Source organism: Pteropus medius, unplaced genomic scaffold, assembly GCF_902729225.1.
Source record: "Pteropus medius unplaced genomic scaffold, Ma_sr-lr_union100, whole genome shotgun sequence".
NCBI lineage: Eukaryota > Metazoa > Chordata > Mammalia > Chiroptera > Pteropodidae > Pteropus > Pteropus medius.
In genome coordinates this window covers 13,045,139-13,064,533 of record NW_024342473.1, presented here as the reverse complement: position 1 = coordinate 13,064,533, position 19,395 = coordinate 13,045,139, and the positions used below count along the sequence as shown (strand labels likewise).

At 46.9% G+C, this 19,395-nt stretch overlaps 1 protein-coding gene across 1 annotated transcript; it reads right to left on the bottom strand.

The window, feature by feature from the left end:
• Nucleotides 1–5,261: 5,261 nt before the first annotated feature.
• Nucleotides 5,262–18,980, bottom strand: CILP (cartilage intermediate layer protein). Its single transcript, XM_039865287.1, has 9 exons — nt 18,813–18,980; nt 17,153–17,323; nt 15,147–15,239; nt 14,259–14,528; nt 12,583–12,762; nt 11,877–12,191; nt 11,018–11,126; nt 10,189–10,346; nt 5,262–8,549 (listed from the first exon to the last, which is right to left on the bottom strand). The coding sequence occupies exons 2-9, from the start codon at nt 17,238–17,240 to the stop codon at nt 6,181–6,183; spliced, it is 3,582 nt and encodes a 1,193-aa protein (XP_039721221.1). The 5' UTR covers nt 17,241–17,323; nt 18,813–18,980; the 3' UTR covers nt 5,262–6,180.
• Nucleotides 18,981–19,395: the final 415 nt, after the last annotated feature.

Here is a 19,395-nt window from a genome sequence, read left to right as displayed (position 1 = left end):
CAATAGGGTAGAATTAAGAGTCCAGAAGTAAACCCTCACATTTACAGTCAATTGATTTTCAACAGGAGTACTAAGACCATTCATTGGGAAAGAAGAATCTTTTCACCAAATGGTGTAGGGTCAACTGAATATCTGCATACAAATGAAGTTGAATCCCTACCTATATATATGTATATAAATTAACTCAATTTAAGACCTAAATGTAAATACTAAAACTATAAAACTCTTAGAAGAAAATAGAGTAATAAGTTTATGACCTTGGATTAGACAACAGTTTCTTAGATAAGATACCAAAAGCATAAGCAACCAAAAATAAAAAATAGACTTCATTGAAATTAAAAATATTTTGCTTTTACATAGTGATCTAGAAGTGAAAAGACAACCCACAAAATAAGAAAAGATATTTGTAAATCAAGTATTGATTAGAGTCTAATACTCAGATTATACAAAGAACTCTTAAAACTCAACAGTAAAAAGATAAATAAACTGATTTTAAAAATGGGTACTATAAACTGTTTGTTTCCCCCCAAAATTCATATGTTGAAACCTAATCCCCAGTGTGATGTATTAGGAGGTGGGGCCTTTATGAGATCATTAGGTCAGAAGTGTGGAGCCCTCATAAATGGGATTAGTGCCCTTATAAAAGAGGCCTCAGAGAGCTCCCTTACTCTTATGCATCTATAAAGCAGGAAGCAGACTTTCACCAGACACCAAATCTGTCAGCGTCTTGATCTTGGACTTCTCAGCCTCCAGAACTGTGAGAAACCCGTTTCTGTTGTTTATAAGCCACTCAGTCTTTGGTATTTTTGTTACAGCGGCCCGACAAAGACAGTAGGCCAAGGATTTGAATAGACATTTCTCCAAAAAAGATATACAAATGACGAATAAGTATATGAAACGATGTTCAATATTATTAGCCATTAGGAAAATGCAAATCAAAACCACAATGAGATACTTCACATTCACTAGATGGCTATAACTTAAAGAAGCAGAAACATAAAATATAAGCAAGGACGTGGAGAAATTAGAACCCTCATACAGTGCCACTGGGAATGTAAAATAGGGAAGCTGCTGTGGAAAACAATTTGGTAGTTGCTCAAAAGTTAAACACAGAGTTACTACATGACATAGCAATTCCACTCCTGATATGTACCTAAGAGAATTGAAAAGATATATTTGTACAAAAACATGTACATGAATGTTCATACCAGCATTATACAAAATAGTCAAAAAGTGGATACAACTCAAATGTTCAACTGATTAATAGCTAAAATATGGTATATCCATACAATAGTGTACTATTCAGCCATAAAAAGTAATGGAATACTGATACATGCTATAATATGAACCTTGAAAACATTATGCTAAATGAAAGCCAGACAAAAGACCACATATTGTATGATTGCATTTATTTGAAATGTCCAGAATAGGCTAATCCATAAAGATAAAGTAGTTGCCAGGGGCTCGGGGGCGGAGGGATAGGGAGTAACTGCTAATGGGTATGGGGTTTCTTCTACGATGAAAATGTTCTGGAAATAGAAAGTAATGGTGGTTTTCATAACTTTGTGAATATATGAAAAGCCATTAAATTGTACACTTCAAAATGGTGAACTTTATGGTATGCAAATTGTAGTCCAATTTTTAAAACCTGATAGTTTTACTAAGAACTGACCATCACTAATTTCTAAACGATATTATTCAGGAAGAAGAAAAATGACCTTAAGATTAAGATCTGAGGTGATAAACATGTAAATAAATCTAAACAAACATGGTATAAAATAATAAAAAATTTTAAGGGGCAAAAAAAGAACTAAAATATTGTTTGAGGGGTGGATACAATTTAACTTTGATTTTGTTAAAATCAGCATGTACAATAAAAATTTAAGAGAAAGCACTAAAAGAATAGAAAAAGTGTAAAACTTCTAGATCAACACAAGGAAAAAAACTGAGTAAGAAAACTATTACTCAATCGGAAAGTTGACAACATAAAAGAAAAAGTGATTTAAAAAAAAAAAACAAGCCAGGTAAAATGTAAAAACAAGTCCAAATATAACGAATCACCATATGTATTTACTAGACTCGCTAGTTAAAAGATAGATTGTTAGATTGGATAAAATAAACTAAAATCCAGCTATAATGCTGTTTTACAAGAAACACATTTTTAAAAGACGCATAGATTAAAAGTAAAAGGATATAAAAAAGATATACTGAGCAATACCAACCAAAAGAAAGTTGGGAGCTATATTACTAAACAAAATAGGCTTTAAGACAAAAAAGCATATGGGAACAAATAACTACATAATGATAAGATGTTCAACTCCCAAGACATGAAAATTGAATATATAATAGGCATCCATTAAAACAGCCTCAAAATTATTAGAGAATACATTTTTTTTTTTAAATCACACATGTAAACTACAAAAACTGGCCATGTACTAAGTCATGAAACAAGACCAGATTTCAAAGACCATGTACCACACAGGTCTCGTTAGATGAATTTAAAATCCCCTGATGTTTGGAAATGAAAAACCCTAAACTCCCAGTAAGCTCACAGTGATCTGCTCACTGTCTCCTGAAGTATAAACCTTCTGAGGTGTCTCTTCAATTCACCAAGATTCCCTTTCTCCGAGAATTGCCCAGCAACCACGACTGTATAACAAGACGGCCCTTTATGCGCACCCCCGCCCCGGTCTCGCCCCATGGTCACAGTTGATTGGACTAGAAGTGGAGCCCAGGTTCAAACTGAGCCAATCAGATTCTCTCTCCAAGGCCTCTGCGCTTAGGACTGGGCTCTTTGACTTGAAGAGATGGCTACCTCTTCTATAAAAAACCAGGAGGGCAGAGAAAGCTGGTCTGCCAAGAGAAACTAAGGATTCCTGCAGAGAGAAGAGGCTGAGAAATAGATTGACCAGGGAGAGGGACCTAGAAAGAAGAGAAACAGTAAGAGAAACCATTTGAGAAACAGAACATGTAGAGCAAGACTGAGTTAGGGCAGGGGGATAAGGGAGCAAAAACCACTGACTGTGGAAGAGAATAAGAGAATCTAAACCAGAGAGAGTGATGACCTGATTCTGATGGCTTTGCAGTTCCTGCTTCTAGTCCTTCCTGACATCTGCTTGCACTCTTGTTACTTGTAACCAAAAGCCTTCCAGTGTGTAGTCCTACCTCTCTAGTCCTTGGTTCTAGCCAATTCCTGTGCCTAAAACTCCACCTGTCCTTGCAATGCCTCCAACTTGGCTTGTCTAAATTTTCTCAATCTTTCAAGTCTGTTCTTGTCCTGACAACTTGGTGACATTTTCTTCTATCACCCTAGCTGTTAGAGCTCTCTATAGAGAGCATTCTGCTTGGAAAAATTGCTTGGTTGAAAGCAGAAGCAGCCCGATTGGCCCTTCTATCTTCCTGCTTGTGCCCTTCCTCCCTGCCATCTGGTGTCCATCCTCATAAAGTTCACTCTCAGAAACTGAGTGATCAGCCGGTATACAGCAGGCTGAGACAGAAACCCCAGAGCTTTTCCGAAATGAATGTTTTGTCCATCCAGTGTGTAGAGTCTCCATAGGGGAAGGAAACAGCCGGTGAATCATCAGCAGTCTGATGAAGCAAAGGCAGCCTGCAAACTGTGCTCTTAGGCTCACTGAAAATCATGGAAAAGACTTTAGAGATGGTTTAGGTTCTGATCTAGACCAACTCCTTCATTTAAAAAAAAAAAATTTTTATCTATCTACCTGAGATATAACTGACATATAACACTGCATTAGTTTTAAGTATACAACCGTTTCATTTATAGGTGAGGAAAATCAGGTCTAGGGGAAACCAACTTGACCAAAGTCACACAGCTATCAGGCAGCACATCTCTTTGGAAGCAAGATGCTCAGAAAGTAGGTGTCATGAGGCCAACAGTGTTTTCTTGCCTGAAAGAGAGATCTCTGCCATTCCCTCTGGGCCTCCACCCTCTGGTTTTGCACCAGCTGTTTCTGCTTGGGCCGCTTGCTCCTGGCAGCCACACCTTCAGCAAGCCAGCTCCTACCTATCATTCAGACCTTAAATTAGATGTCACCTCCTCCAAGAAGCTTACTATGACTACCACTCCAAGTCTGGTGCCACTATGTGTGGTATATTTTATATACTCATAAAGGCCTGTCTACTTGCACGCATGGCTTAGCATAGAGTAGGCGTTCAGTAAATGTTCGGTTAGTGAAGAGAAAAGTTAGGTACCAGCTGCCACCGGCTGGAGTCCATTTATTCAGACTCTCAATGGAGAACAGAAAGGGAAGGGCATGGGGTGGGAGCCCAGTAAGCTCATCTTTCCAAGCATACCCTCTTGGTGAGTTGGAAGCAAACTGGGTGGTCAGGTTGAAGTAACAAGCACTGCTACTGAAGCAGTAAGGCATCTGTGCTGCATATAGCTAAACACTGACCCTCAGCAGGGACAATCAAGCCCCACCTCCAACAGTCAGTGAAAGCTGCTTCCTGGGAAGCATAGTCTGGAAGTGGGTCAAAAAGCAATCATAAGGCCACTAGGCCCCAGCTCTGCATGTGCTCACTTTCTCAGAGGTCATGGGGAAGGGGTGCTCAGCCAGAGAAATTTCTAATTGATTATGAACCAAACCCCTGGGAGCTGGGCAGATGCTGATCCAAGAGCACAAATCTAGTCCAGGCCAGAGGTGGCCAAAAGGGGCTGCACTGGGCTGGCCAAGGGATGAAGGAAAGTTTTTTATTCTGTTTATAAATGATGCCCTCTCCTCTCCCAATTCCTGCGGCCTCTTCCCTGACAGATTCTGGAGGAGTTGAGAGTGGGGCAGTCAGTGCATCTTATCCAACCCCACAACCCACCGCCCTGACTGTTAATACCTCCAAGATTACTCTAGCACCATCTACCAGTCTCTGGTTTACTATTTCAAACCAAAAACCTTTTCCAAAAACAAAACCTTGTCCATTTGGACCAGTTGTTTTATTCAAGGGACAGAAGGTGTTATACACAACAGGGATCTGGCATCTGGAAAAGCTGGGTGTCTTTAGAAGATCTTGGGGTGGGGGGGGAAGCCCATCATTTCTGAGTGAGCTCAGCAGCCCAGCTGGTGAAGGCAGCAGGCTGGGGGTGGGAGGCAGGGAGAGAGGTTGCTGAAGGACCACTTGGCCAGCTTGCCAGACCCTGGGCCAAGCCATTGTATAAGCTCCCCAAGTATTGGAAAGAAAGAAAGAAAAAAAAATTGGAACATGTGTTTAGCTTTGCTCAGGAGCCCAGAACATGCTCACAACTCGAGGAATCTTTGCTCTTCTCCGTGAATGGAAAATATGATCCATGAGAACAAAGTTGACTGTGGAGTGTGTGCCTAGTTCCCCGGCCCTGTAACTTAGAGGGGGCTGTGACTTGTGCTACTTTGTGACCACTTTCTAGAGTCCCCTGTGTCTCTCTGAGCAGCTGGCTCACTTTAAAGGTTAAAAGACAGGACAGCGGCCTCAAAATCAGGTACAAAATGTACATTTATTGACATCTACTCTGGGCTACACTGGGCTTCTAGCAAGAACAAAAGCAAATATAAAGGGAAACATGCTAATATAATTAACAACCTACTGCAGTTGTGGATACGAGATGTTCTTTCTCGACTTTGGTAGAGAACTATGATTACCCTATATTCAATAGCTTAATATTGAATGTGCACCGGAGTTCCAGACTCAGCAAAGAAATAAATAAGTTATTTACATTTCAAGTAAAAATATTATAGTTTATTCCTTTATTTCACCACCATTTATATATATGAACTGTGATGGAGGCTTTGTTTATGTCCTGTGGAGCAAGGCCAGGAAATATGCTTTATATTGGTTATTTGATCTTCAACATCAGATTATCATTATCATAGGGGTGGGCAAAACCATGCAAAAAAGAAAGGAAGGACATTTCCATTGATGGCACCAAATGAAGAACAGTCAAAGCCACAGAGTTAGCCAATGGCCAATTTCTTGTTTCTTTTATAGAACAAATAAAAGGGGTTTTATTTTGTCACTTGGGGAGCTACGTGCCAATCAATATCACAGGACAAAGACAGTAAGTAAAGGCATGAAGAAACAAACAAGCAAATTGCACCAGAACAGATGTGCTTAAATTAACCAAGTGACAGTTTGTGCATTAGTCTCACAATGGCTGTCACGTGAGGTTGGGGAAGGAGAGAAGTACCACAAGATTTAGTTGTTCAGAGGCTGCTGAGCAACCCCAGGAAACCTCAGAAAGGCCACCCCTCCAGGCCGGCGCTGGCCATCCCTACTTGCCCGTTGCTGCCTCCTTGGGGGCACTCTAACTCTGATGGTGCTGGCAGTAGGGGACCGAGCCGGAGTACTTTGGAGGTACTGGAAGGCACTCTGGCGACCCACCTGCCTCTCTATGCAGTTAAAAGTAAGGGCCACTCCCACGTTGCTCTTCATGATTCTGGATGTGCCATCAGATGTGCCATCAAAGCACCGGCCAAGTGCGATCTCCTTGGCTGTGCGAGGGTCCTGGTCAGTGACAGTGTAGATGCCATAGTTGTGGCCCAATGGATCCAGGGGTGCCAGCATGGTATACTCACTGGTGTCATTGTTGACTGCCAGTGGTAGGTGGTTGACCAAATACTCATGCAGCATGGAGTTTACACTGGCTCGATGGCAGCTGCCCTGGGGGATGATCTTTACTAGTGTGCGGTCCACACGGTCCTGGTCATAGAGCATCCCACTGCACTTGAACTCCAAACAGGCAGATGAGACATTAGGCTGGTCCCTATCCCGTGTGCTCTTCACATCCCGGATTCCATACAGCTTCCCCACAGTCTGCCGGTGGGTACCCCCCATGTTACGAGCTCGCACATTCACCTCCACCGGCCCCACAATCTTCACCTTGATGTAGCAGGCCCTGAACTCCATAGGCTTGGGCCACCATGCCAGGTAGTCTTCAGTCCAGCTCATGGGGTCGTCCTCATTGAAGGGGACAGTGTTATAATCATACCGATCTCCCTCAATCCGGTAGAACCGGAAGTGGGCCGCACTGGGTGGTGCCTCCTCACATGCCCGGAGGTTTTCGAAGGCATAGATAGGCCCATTGCTCTCCTCAGCTGAGTTGGGCCTTGGCTTGGCCATGCTAATCTGGAAAGCTGTCTTCTTAATCCGTGGGTCCTCATGGTCTGTCCGTCGGTATTTGAGCTTGTTGAGGTAGGGCTGAGGGACACCAATTGCATTCGGGTTGAATTTAGGAGAAGACTCCACAGCTTCCAGTTCTTCCCCAGCCAGACTTGCCAAGACATAAGCAGAGTAGGCATCAGGGGACTGGTCATCACAGAAGGCAGGCAGACAAGCCCCATTAGGGCCTGTGATGACACTGTCAAAGCGGCCCCAGGCCCTGGGGTTGGATGAGAAGCCAGTCCTGGGCTCCAGATTGATCACAGAGACCACAACCCCCTGGATCTGTTCACTGGGCAAGAACCTCTCACTCCTGTAAGCCCTCACCTTGATGAAGCACCTCCTACTTTCAGGGACATCCAGGTTAAAGAGTCTCCTCTCTCGGATCTCCATGTTGCCCACCAGGAAGGTTCTCTCTTCCCTTTTGTTCCGTCTTTGGCTTTCAAATTTGAAATCACCTTCCTCTTCCCACAGCCCTGTGTCTGGGTTGAGTGACCAGAGTTTCATTGTGGGCACATGCTCTGGCATCTTGACCTGGGTTGAGTCAAGGTGGACCTTCACCTTGCCAACATTAAGTGATTCGGAGGTGGCCTCATCTGTGAAGTCCACAGAGAACATGCCATATGTCCGAAGGGGGAAGGTGTCTCCTTCATCATTAATGAAGTTAAAGTCACTCTGGGCAGCTGTGGCTGTGGAAATATTGCGGGGATCCAGGAAGGTCACACTGGCCTTTACTTTTCCTGTGTAGGCCTCCCCGTTCTGCCTGTAAAAACTCTTGGATGGGATCTCCAGCTCAGCCACAGGGTCTTCGCCAGCCACCTCCCCTAGGGGGATAATGTTGGTCTCCATGGCCTCCAAGGTGATGGGCTCTTTCCGCCGAAGCATCTTGATCTCATGGAACACTGCACTCCCCTTCTTGTTGAAGGGCAACACTTTGGTGGTGTTGACGAACTTCTGTAGCCTATCCACAAATGTGAGCACCAGCCTCTCAGTGTCCTGGGGGACATGGAGGGTGAAAGTGCCCTTGTAGCCAGTTATACTCACACGGCTGTTCCCCATATACACGTGGCCAAAGCGCATGGGTTCCCCATTATCAGCAGCGCTGACGCGGCCCCGCACGATACTCCGGGTCTCTGTACAGCGTTGGCAGCTGCACTTTATGGCCACCTTGGTGGGTAGCGTGTACCCACTGCACTGGATCTCCCTCTCCTCTGTTTTGGAGATGCCACAGCAGTTCTCCACAGCATCCCGGCACCTGATCCCATTATCCTGCTGCCCTGCACAGGTCTTCACAGGGCAACGGCCTACATCATAGTAGAAGGAGTTGGTGGCATTCTGGAAGCAATCATGGGGCAGCCGGATAAGGAAGCTTTCAGGGATTGGGTTGCAAGGGGTCTCATCAGGGGCTGTGGAGGGAAACGGTGTGGATATAATGTAAGTTCACATCCTACACAAAGGGCACCTCAACCTGACCTCTCCCCAGTGCTTTATGTTTTCAAAGTATTGGATATCCATGATCCTGACTGTCACAGAACTCCTCTGAAAGAAATGGAACAACTATTACTGATCCCATTTTATACATGGGGAAACAGAGTTGATTGCTGAGACCATTAGAGTGATGGTTCTCATTGGAGGTGTACTGAAAATCTGTGAGAGTGTTTCAAATTACCACCAAAATTAGGAGTGCTACTGGCACAGAGTGAGTGGGGGCGTTGCTGCTCTGTGTCCTGCGAGGACACGTCCCACCAGACATTCATGAAGGTGGAAAACCTGTTTAAACTGATCCCGTTTAAACAGGAAAACCTGTTTAAACTGAATTTTTACATGGCTTCACCGTATATTGAATTTTTCAAGAATGCAACTACCATAAAAATCAAGTTAAGACTGTACTTCAGTTGCTTGGAAAAATACCAAGAATTGTTCGTTGTCTCAGAAAAATCGTGTACCTACAACAACGTTACCCAAAGAATGTGAACCACCAAAATAATACCTCTGTATCCATCAGTATTTGTAGCTGTCACATTTATGTTAACTGGATTCAAATGCAAGTGTCTGACCTCTTGGTTGGCATTCTTGTGTCATTATGCCAAAGTCTTTACAGATTGAAATACATACTACTTTGTATTAAAATTATTTTCTTTTTATTTCTCCTTTATGTTATAGTTAGGTCCATGAGCATATATACTTGGCAATTATATGTGGTTAACTTATCTATAAATTTAACTTCAGAATAGAAAAATATTTTTAAAATTTAAAGTGTTAAAATTTCAAAGTATTAAAAGTAACTGTGATAAATGGGAAACACTGATATTATGGGTTGGGAACCACTGCTAATGGGGCGCCACTGTTGCCAAGGACCAAGTGCCCTATGCCTTAAGGTCTGTTGCTCAACTTTTTTGGAGACTGTGAAATACACCAGAATCTTTCCAATAAATCTTCTTTTTCTCTGCCTTTTGTTTGGTTTTGTTTAGGCCAATTACTAAGCTATCCTCCTTCTCTCTCACTTTCCAATTACAGGTTCCTGATTGGTCTTGGCTTCGAGTCTTTTCCCCTTCGGCTCACTCCTTGAAGCCAGCTCTAATCAGGTCACTCTTTCTTGTAAAGCCCATTTCCTATATCTATACCTTTACTCATGCTGGCCCTTCAATCTGGAACGCCCCCACCTTCATACACATAGTCCCTGGCTATTCTTTCAGACCAGGGATTCACAACTGTGGCTGCAAACTAGCATCACCTGGGGAAGCTTTTGAACTGTGCATGCCCAGTTTAATGAAATGCTGCTCCCTCAAGCAGACATCCACAGTCACTCCTACCTGGAAGGTCTCTGTCTCCTATCTATGGAGGCCACAGCCCCTTATCTCCTGTTTTAGCTGCATTTTTCTATTTATTTGTCTCTTATTTACATTTCTTCATCCTTCCTGGAGTGGCAGCTATGATGTCTTTGTGTCCTGGAGGGTATAGCACTGTGCACAGCACATAAAAGCTCAAATTTTTACTGCCTAGTTATGTCCACTGGGGTGCTCCCAGGGTCCCTGACAGGCTTACCTATGACAGTCAGCTGGGCGATGTGGGACTTCACAGCCCCTGCGTCACTCTGGGCCTTGCAGAAGTACTCCCCAGCCTGGTCCTGCCGTAGGTTCCTCAGCACCAGCTTGCTCTCATGCTTGTAGAGAGAGGGGTCCAGCAGCGTGTCATTGTAGTACCTGGAAGGGATGGAGAAACACAGCCTGAGGGGGCAGTGCCAGGAGCAAGCAGCTAGGGAGACAGACGGTGGATGGGTCCCTGCAGATGCCAATACCACTTTTGACTTGGCTCATCTAAGAGCAGTGGCTGGCTTGGGAGTCAAGGGATTTGATTGAGTCTCAGCCCCACCATGCACTGGCTATGGATCCTTGGACAAATCATCTCATCTCTCTTAGCTTCAGCTTCCTGGTCAATAAAATGGGAGCAGTGATTCCTAGCTGACTTCGCAAATGCATTGGGAGGGTCAAACAAGATAACGGCTGTAAAATGTTTGTGAAGGGCAAAGGGCTCACGGCCACTGGGGACTCTGCCCTTGTTTGCCTTTGTTGGGGTAGCTGGACTGAAGAATTTTGTCCTGTGTTCTCAGGAGATGTAAGTCAGGACCCAGAGAACAGAGCATCTCTGTGGGGACCCCACCTTTAAGAGGGCCACAACAGGGCTTCTTAGTTGTCTGGGCAGCCTCAATCCTGCTGGATCCCATTTGTAAGTGCCAAGGTCCTGGCTCTGCACCAGAGCCATACTTGTAACTTTATTCTGTTGATTATTATTATTGTTAATAGGACCAGACCCAACGCAAGAAAGCCTGGTTGCCCAGAGGAGAATCGGGCAGAATAACTGGCAGAACACTCACCAGAAATACTTGTCTGGACTGGGCTTTCCCGTGGCCTTACAGCACAGGGCCACACTCTGCCCAGCTCTCCGTGCTTTTGTCTCGGGGTTCTTCACAATGTATGGAGTCTCTGGGATAGAAGACGAGAAATGGTGTTTTGGGTTTTTCTTTGAGACAGATTCTCCAGAGACTTGCTCCCTCAGGTTTTTTGACATGTGTTAAAATGTCACTCCCCCCACCCCCCACCAGCCCTTCTCTAAAAGTCTTAATTAGGATACTGGTCCAGAATGGAGTCCACCCTCTCTACCCCCTCAGCCTGGGGTCAAGCAGCATCTGGGTGAGGCAGTGGAGAACCAAGGGGATCTTGTGTCAGCCAACATTCCCAAGCACCGCCATTGGGACAGATTTGCCTGTTTCAAACAGCGCAATATTCCTGTTCTGCTGCCTCCAGCAGAATTTTCTGGCCATTCTGTACCATTTTTGAATTCCCCCAGCCTCCCTTTCTTTGACCTCCAAACCTTACACTATATTGTAATGACTATTTTAGGTGAGGTGGCCCAGGGAAGAACTCATTTGACGGAGCAAGCCATGCCAGTATCTGGAGGAAGAATACTCCAAGCAAAGCGTATATCAAGTGCAAAGATCCTGAGACAGGAGTATGACTGTGTTTGAGGGACAGATAGGAGGACATTGTGGCTGGAGTAGAGTGACTCAGTGGGTGCAGAGAGGAGGATTATAAGAGAGGAGAGCAGAGAAGTAATGGGGAAATGGGAGGAACAGATGATGTTGGTTGGGCCTTGTGGGCAAGCTGGGAAACCAGCTCTTAGCAATGTAATCCCTTTACTTAAAAATCTGGCCCTACCCCAGAAAACTTAAGTACCTGCCCTCACGAACTCTGCATTGATGGTGGCCGACTTTAGCTTAGTCCTGGGCATTGTGAGTTTGATGGGAGCAAACTTTGTCTTTGTTATCTTCAGGATGCTTTTGCCATCTGGGCACAAGCCAGGGACTCGGAACCTCCCACTACTGTCCGTCCGGGTCAGTGGCTTAGGTGTCTTGGTCAGCAGGTAGACAGTGGCCCCTGAGGCTGGGGCACCCCCAGGAAGGGAGACAGCCCCACGTAGCACAAAGTCCTGGCACATGCAGGCATCGCAATCAGCATTCACCTGGCCCATGGGGCAGGTCATGTCACAAGCTGTGAAAGAAGGGGTCATATCAGAAAGGCTTATATGGATTCTGGCCCTTCTTCAGCCACATCTCAGCCTGTGGACTCACATATGCTTCCCCTCCCCCTTAAGCCTTTGTTAACCTTCCTTACTAGCCTACAAGACTAATTTCTGCCCATCCTTCAAGACTTAGTTCAGGACACCTCCTCTAGGAAGCCTTCTGTGATTCCCCTAAGCTATGATAATTGACCCTGCTCCGTGCTCCCACATTATCCTCTATATCCCCATCAGGGCACATAATAGATGCTCAGTTAGTTAATACTTGATGAATAAATGAATAAATCCATTTCATCTAACCTATTCTAAGCTGCTTCGGCCTCAGCCCCATGCCCTGCCCAGTACCAAGAGCAAGGGTACTACCTGTACAGGCCTGGTCCATGCAGAGCCGACCCTCCTCAGTGGCCTCACTGCACAGTGACACTGTCTCTGCCAAGCAGGTGCGTGTTCGGGTCTGGACCCCAGTGTGACCACAGGCAGCAGAACACTTGCTCCAGGGAGTCCACGAGCTCCAGATGCGGTCTGTGTCTCGGCGCAGGAATCCTGCAAAGCAGGATCAACAGTTTGATTTCCCTCCCATGGGGACTCTGTCAGAAAATCTGCCCCTGAAGCTGGTTTTTCTCAGAAAGCAGGGCCTCTGTTTACATCATAGATGTCACTGATGTTTGTATTTACTGCAATGATTTTTCCAACAGATGGAAGTCAAGCGTCTTGAGGAAGTAGTGTCTCTAATTGACACAAAGATATCATATGGTCTAGAGGGAATATGGTCTAGCTCTGAGAGAGAATTGTTGGCCGAGCACTGGGACTTTGATATGCTGTCCCAGGATGTGCAGGGTTAGTAGCATCTTCCCTCTCCAACAGTGTGGAAACAGCCATCAGGGCCTGAGACTTCAGTGACTCAGACATCAAGCCCGTTTCTGCCCACCCTCCTCACCTCTGGTCTGAGGCTTGTGTGCAAGAGTGGGGGCCTCCAACGTTGCCCAGGAGGCCTTGCCCAGCCTGAGCTCCCACTCCAGGTGACCACCACTGCCACCTGGGCCTGCGGGGTCAGGCTGTTTGCACTGGTGGAACCCTAAGAGGGGAGGGTGCCCATCCATGAAGTGGGCAGGCCTGCAGCTGGCTCTATATTATCCAGTGTGGGGAGGGTGGACATAAAAAGCATAAATTCTGCAAACATAGACATGGATTCAAACCCCAGCTCTCTACTTATCAGCTGTGTAGTTGAGGAAAGCACATTCAGAAATGAGTTCTCAAACGAAAGCTCAGAACTGGTGTCCAAAAGAAATGACACAGACACCACCTTCCCATATGGCAGAGCCTTTCCCTTCCCAGGGACGAGTATAGAGGAAGCGTCGGCCACAGAGATGCTCCTGTTGACTCCCTCTCCAGCCCCACTTTGCTTCCATTCTCAGTTATCAGACGGCATTCTGGGAACCAGGCATTATTACTAACCTCTCTGAACCTGGAAGTAACTCTTCAACATAAGCGATTCCTCACAGGTCAGTTGTAGAGGCTGAATGATGTAGATACTAGCACAGTGTCTGATACGTGGGAACTAAATAGAAACTAAAACTAACCCTTAGTGAACTGTCACCTGGGTTAAGCCCTCCACATTCATTACCTTATTTAATCCTCATTATACATACATATTAAAAAAATAAAAACCCTAAGAAGATTTACTAATATTACCCGTGTTCTACTTGTGAGAAACCTGAGGCTCAGACAGCTTCAGAAAATTTGCCTAAGGAACACATTTCAGCTGGCAGACCCAGGGTTGGGGCCAAGGAGCCCATGTCCAGAACCTGTGGTCTTTACCACCATGCCATGCGCACCCAGTGAAATGAATTGAATGGAGAGCACCCAGAAACACAACAGCTTTGGGAAGATGATGGCTCTCATGACACTACTGGGTTATTACTAGGGAGTCAACATATGTGTATGTGTGGTATCCAGAGTTCCCATGGCCAGAGGCAGGCCCTGGCCTTTCCCTGTTCTGAGGCCTGTGGGAGGTAGGGAATGGGGCCATCCAGGCTCACCTGGAGGGCAGAGGAAGCGCACGGTATAATTGGAGCAGTTCTGGCCAGGCCGCTGCTCCCTGTTGAGGCACCAGAAGCCCTCACGGGGACTGCCATGGACCACCTGGCCAGTGCTGCTTGCGGGCATCCAGTCAGTGGTCCGAGCCTCCAGCCGTAGGGGCCGAGCACACACACGGTCCCCATAGTAGAAGTGAATGGCATCTAGCCGCTCATAGTCACCCTGCCCACCTGGGTGGTCAATGTTGAACCACGTTGTCCACTCACCAGGACCTGAGAAAGAGAGCAAGTAGAAGAGGAGGCAAGCTCTGCATCCGCGGTGAGCTCCAGTTTCCCTTTCCTGTTCAACTCCTGGGAGTGATCTCTGATCTCTCTCACTCTCAGGCCCCATTGCATCTGTCTTTCTAGCATCCCCTGCCCTTCTCCACTCCTCAACTGCCAAGGGCTCCATTAAAGCTCTCAGCAGCCTGGCTGTACCATGTCAGTAGCTTCCTGCCTGGTCTCTACCGCAAGATTCCCCCTGACCCCATCGCCGCCCTCTTGACACTGCAGTCGGAGTGAGCTTTCTTCATGTGGCTTGACCACACCACTCCCAGCTTTAATTCTTTTGGCCAGGAACATTCAGTGCTACAAGCTGGCCCCTGCTATCTCTCTATCCTCATCTCCCCTCTCTCGCCCTACCAGCCTATAGCCCCAGCAAGCCCTACAGCATTCCTGGAACATATCAGGCAGCTTCATGATTCTGGATTGTCTTATCTACTAGGCCCCTTTGCCTGGACAGAGATGTAGGCCAAATGCCTTGTAAAAATGGGTTTCCATGGAACCCTGATATCATGCCCAAGCTCAGTAAACATCTCTCTCCTGCCCCTCCCAGCTCTAGCCACAACTCACTCTCCAGAAGATCAGCAGGCTTGGCAAAGATGCCAAAGGTCCTCTTCCCAGGCTGGACTCTTCTCACTGACTGGGTAAGCATCATCTGCCTCCCTGAGGGCCAGGAGGAAAAACGAGGGACCAGGACCATTAGTTACCGGGGCCCAGCATGATCCTGCTACAAGCCTCTCAAGAAGCAAGGAAGTGTTGTGATGTGATGGATGGAGCATAAGTACCGGACATGGGTTCAAATCCCCACTCTGCCACTTACTGGCTGTGCAACTTCGTAAGAGCTTTATTCTCTAAGATTTTTTCCCCACAATATAGGGCTACATTAATAATGACTACATTCTAGGGCTCTGGGGCATATTCAGGGTGATAAGGGACCTGAGTGGAAAGGGACCTGGCATATAGTGCATGCTCAGCAAATGGTCATTTTCTTTTTGCTCTTGTTCTAGAAATGGATCTTCGGATGCTGTGGAGCAGCCAGTGGGTGGGGGCTCCTATACTAGGGTCTGGGCCTATCCCTCTTACCAAAACAAAGTCTTATTTTCCTCATCTGTAAAAGAGAGATACGAATTCCCACCACCCAGGGTGGTCCGGTTGGCATGAGGACCCTGTGAGATAACACGAGTGAGCATTTCGGAAGTATATAGAGATTGAGATTGAAAATGTGAGCCCCAGAGGCTCTGCCACTTCCTAACTGTGTAAACTTGGGCCAGAGACTTAACTCATCTGACCCCTGTTCCCTCACCATAAAATGAGGATAATAATAGTTCCTGCCTCAGTGGATTGTGGGGATTAGATAAGCTCATTCATAAAATCCACTTAGAACAATGCCTAGCATATAGCGCTTCCTGAATAAGTGTTAGTAATTCCTCTTATCTCAATACCTGGACAATAGACGTCCATCTATCTTCCCTTGGCAAAGTTTGGCTTTGTGAGTCTAGCCTCCCTCTAAAGGATTCATTTGGCCTGATTGAGGCAATGGTCCTCAATTTTTGGACCCCAGTGTATCAGGGTCCCTGAGGATGGTACAAGGTCCTCAGGCCCCAGGAAGCTTCCAGTCCCACTCCATCTGAGGCTGGGTTGGGGACTCCAGAATGGGAAGGAGAAAGGAGAGCAGAGTCCTGCAAAGCTTTGAAAGGCAATTAACTCTCGTGTGAGGAGCCAAATCAGAATTCTCTATGCCCTTTAATTGGGATGATAGGAGCTCTTTTAATCAAACGACTCTGATTTCTGTTCAGATGGTTGAATGTTAATCATCCTCACAAACAGCAGCTGTCAGAGTGAAAAGAGCAAGGCGGGAGGTGGGCACACACAGGGTTTGGCAAGACACTGAGCCAGCCTTTGTTCCTGCATCTGTGGTCACAAAGCCTGCAGGGCAAGCAGCTTTAAAAGAGGTTTTGAGCATTTTTTGCTTTACCTGAGTATGCGGTTAGAAATTAGGAGGGGAAGGGAAGCTAAGAGAATACACAGGGCAGTGCTGGGAGCTCTGACACACAGATGCCTCAGGGAGTCGGCCAAGCAAATTCTCTCTACCTGTTCCTTGGAGAACTCAGTGTCACCAGAGGATGGAGTCAGAATACAAGGAGACCAGAAGGAGTTCTGAGGTCTGTGAAATTTGGCTTCAGTCCTAAAAAAACTAAAACCAGACCAAACTCCAAACCTGATTTTGAGAACTTAGTGATCCCTTGCAATTTCCTTTTGCTCTGGCTGCCAGAAGCTCAGAGCTAAATTTATCACTCAGTGGTGGTAACCCTCTTATCCTCTTTATTCTCTCTGAATAACAACTCATCCTTCTCATTTAAAAGATTCTGTTCTATGAGTTTTAATATTGGAAACTAACTCAAATCCTTTGAGAAAACAGGCAGGATATAAAATTCGAATAAATCTATAAACCAGTCTCAGGTTTTAAGGCCATTGCTGTGGCTTAAGGCAAATGCATAGTTGGGTCCCAAACCAGACATGACTTCTCTATGGCAAGTGTGGGATTTGGGAGGTAGCAGCAGATACTTAGCCTGTACCTAACACCGAGGTGACCTCCAGGACCAGGAAGAAGAACATCCAGGCCTTGGTCCCCACCATCTTTCCCCCAGGCCCTGTGGGGAACATGATAGGAGATGGGTGAGGGTGCTTCACAGAGTTGGGTTGTCCCTGGAATGTGGTCCCCTGGGAAGCGTCTCAGATCCAATGACCTAGAAAGAAACGAAGCTTGTCAGGTTCCACATTTCTGAGTCACCTCTTATGGCTTGAACAGAACAATTTCTTGACCTATCAAGGGTGGAAGGATGGACAGAATAAAATCTTGTGGAAGGTAACACCTACCCAAGTTGCAAATGCAGGCAGCTTGAGCAGTACAGAGGCTCAGAATCTAAGTTCAGATGAGGCAGATCTGGATTCACACCGTAGACCCCACATCGACACAGGGTACAAGGGAGGGCAAATTCCTTGCCAATGAGGAGGGGCCTGGGCTTACTCCCAGCAACCTCTGGGTGACTCAGTAATCACTTCCAAGACCTGGGCATGAAGGCATGTTTTGCTACCCTTCAATGGGGCTCACACTCTTGCACAAAGGGGATACATATTAATGCTGTAAAGACCCAGCTCCAACTACAGCGCCCCTCACAGGGCAGGCAAGCTGGAGGGTACAAACGCTTTCAGACATACCACCTCCATGAACACATTCCCAGATGTGCACAGGCTGCAGCTGGAACACATTTCTGCCTGGCTGGGAGTTACACAGCCAGGAGCCTACTGAAGGAGAGCAGGGTGAATGTATTGTTAGAGGCCAAGGCTCCGCAATATCTGCTGACCATGGGTTAGAGGCTGCAGAACTGGGAAGAGGAAAGCAGCCTGGCAATATGAACAAGGGCCCATGGGGTGTTGTCCAGGCTCCTGCTCATTTTTCTCTCTCCCCAGAGCTCTGGTCAACCCAGAATCTGATCGATTCAAAAGTGGATCCCTTCAACCTCCAAAGCCCAGGGTGTGGTAGGAAAGTGGGAGGTTCTTCCTTCCTGGAAAAAGATTCAAAAGTACATGGCTGTCCTGGGAAAACTGACCAATTTCACATTGCAGACCATCTAACTCTAAGCCCGCTATCCTCACCAGCAGCTGTTTCTCAGCCTAGGGGACAGAGACACAGGCGTCCCCAAGGTCTCCAGCTATTGCGTGTCATACCCCAAGCTCCAAACTCTGAGCAGGGAGCAGAGTGCTCTGTGGGGCTGCACGGCATTCAGTCTGAGACTGCTCTGGGACTGTCTGGGAGACCAAGGTGGCCTGAGGCACCTTGTGGAAAAACCATTTCCCATTTGGCAGCCCACAGAAGTTTCCCCAATATACGCTCTGCTGGTTAGGATCCCCATCCTACGCTCCTCAGAACTCTCGGACAAAGCGGACTGGCTGACCGCAGAAGAGAAGCAGGGCAACTAGAGGTACAGAGACCCTGACTGGGGCCATTTGAGGGCCCCTGACCTCAGATGGGGGAGGGTGAGGACTTTGGGCTAATGGAGGAAAAGCAAGAACTCCAAGCGAGAGAAGGAGGTCTTTCCAGATGGGGAGGGGTGAGGACTTTTGGGGCCCAATGGGGAAGCAAGAATGCCAAAGCAGAAAGGGGAAGCTGAGAGGTGGTAAGGGGAGGGCCATGGAGTGCAGAAATGGGGTGAGGAGAATGGGAGTGGAACTCACCGTGTCCTGAGCAAGACTCCTCAGCTGGGGGGCCCAAGTCTTCCGTGTCTCTGACGGTCCAGCCGCTGGACCTTATATAGCACAGCTGGTGGCTCAGCCTGTGGCAGTATGCCACGGGAAGCGGCAGAGAAACCAGATCTGAGCATGAGGAAGCTCAGCCTCCCTCTCCCCTCCCCACATCCCAGGCAGCTCCCAGAGGCTGGGATTTCAATTCCAGATCCTTAGGGGGAGAAGCCGCAGAGCCTGGTGATGGGCCAAGTGGACAGCAGCTTGGGGCTCCATAGGCCAGAGCAGAGAGATGGGTGGGGAACTGGGGTGGGCACTGGGAGCAGCTTTGGGAAGGGGCCAAGGGGACTTCTATATTTGGGCAGTATTTCATGGCTCAGAGGATGGTGTGCTCTTGTCTAAGCTTTGCTTGCTGATCCCCCACATTCCCCTGGCCCTGGCCCACCCATGCAGAGAGAGGACTTTGCTGGTTTTAGCACATACTCCAAACTCTCTTAGGCATACAGGCCACTGGGCCTTTCAGCTAGGGGTACTTGGTCTGAATTGGACACCTACTCAGCTTCTCTTGCCTCTGAGG

What these genes read in the sequence shown, in the direction of transcription:
- CILP (XM_039865287.1), bottom strand. Translation starts at nt 17,240, where the DNA reads ATGTTCCCCACAGGGCCTGGGGGAAAGATGGTGGGGACCAAGGCCTGG. An exon ending in GGAGGTCACCTCGGTGTTAG is followed by an intron (nt 15,240 to 17,152) that starts GTACAGGCTAAG and finishes CCTGGCCCTCAG; the next exon opens with GGAGGCAGATGATGCTTACC. An exon ending in CATGGACCAGGCCTGTACAG is followed by an intron (nt 12,192 to 12,582) that starts GTAGTACCCTTG and finishes CTTCTTTCACAG; the next exon opens with CTTGTGACATGACCTGCCCC.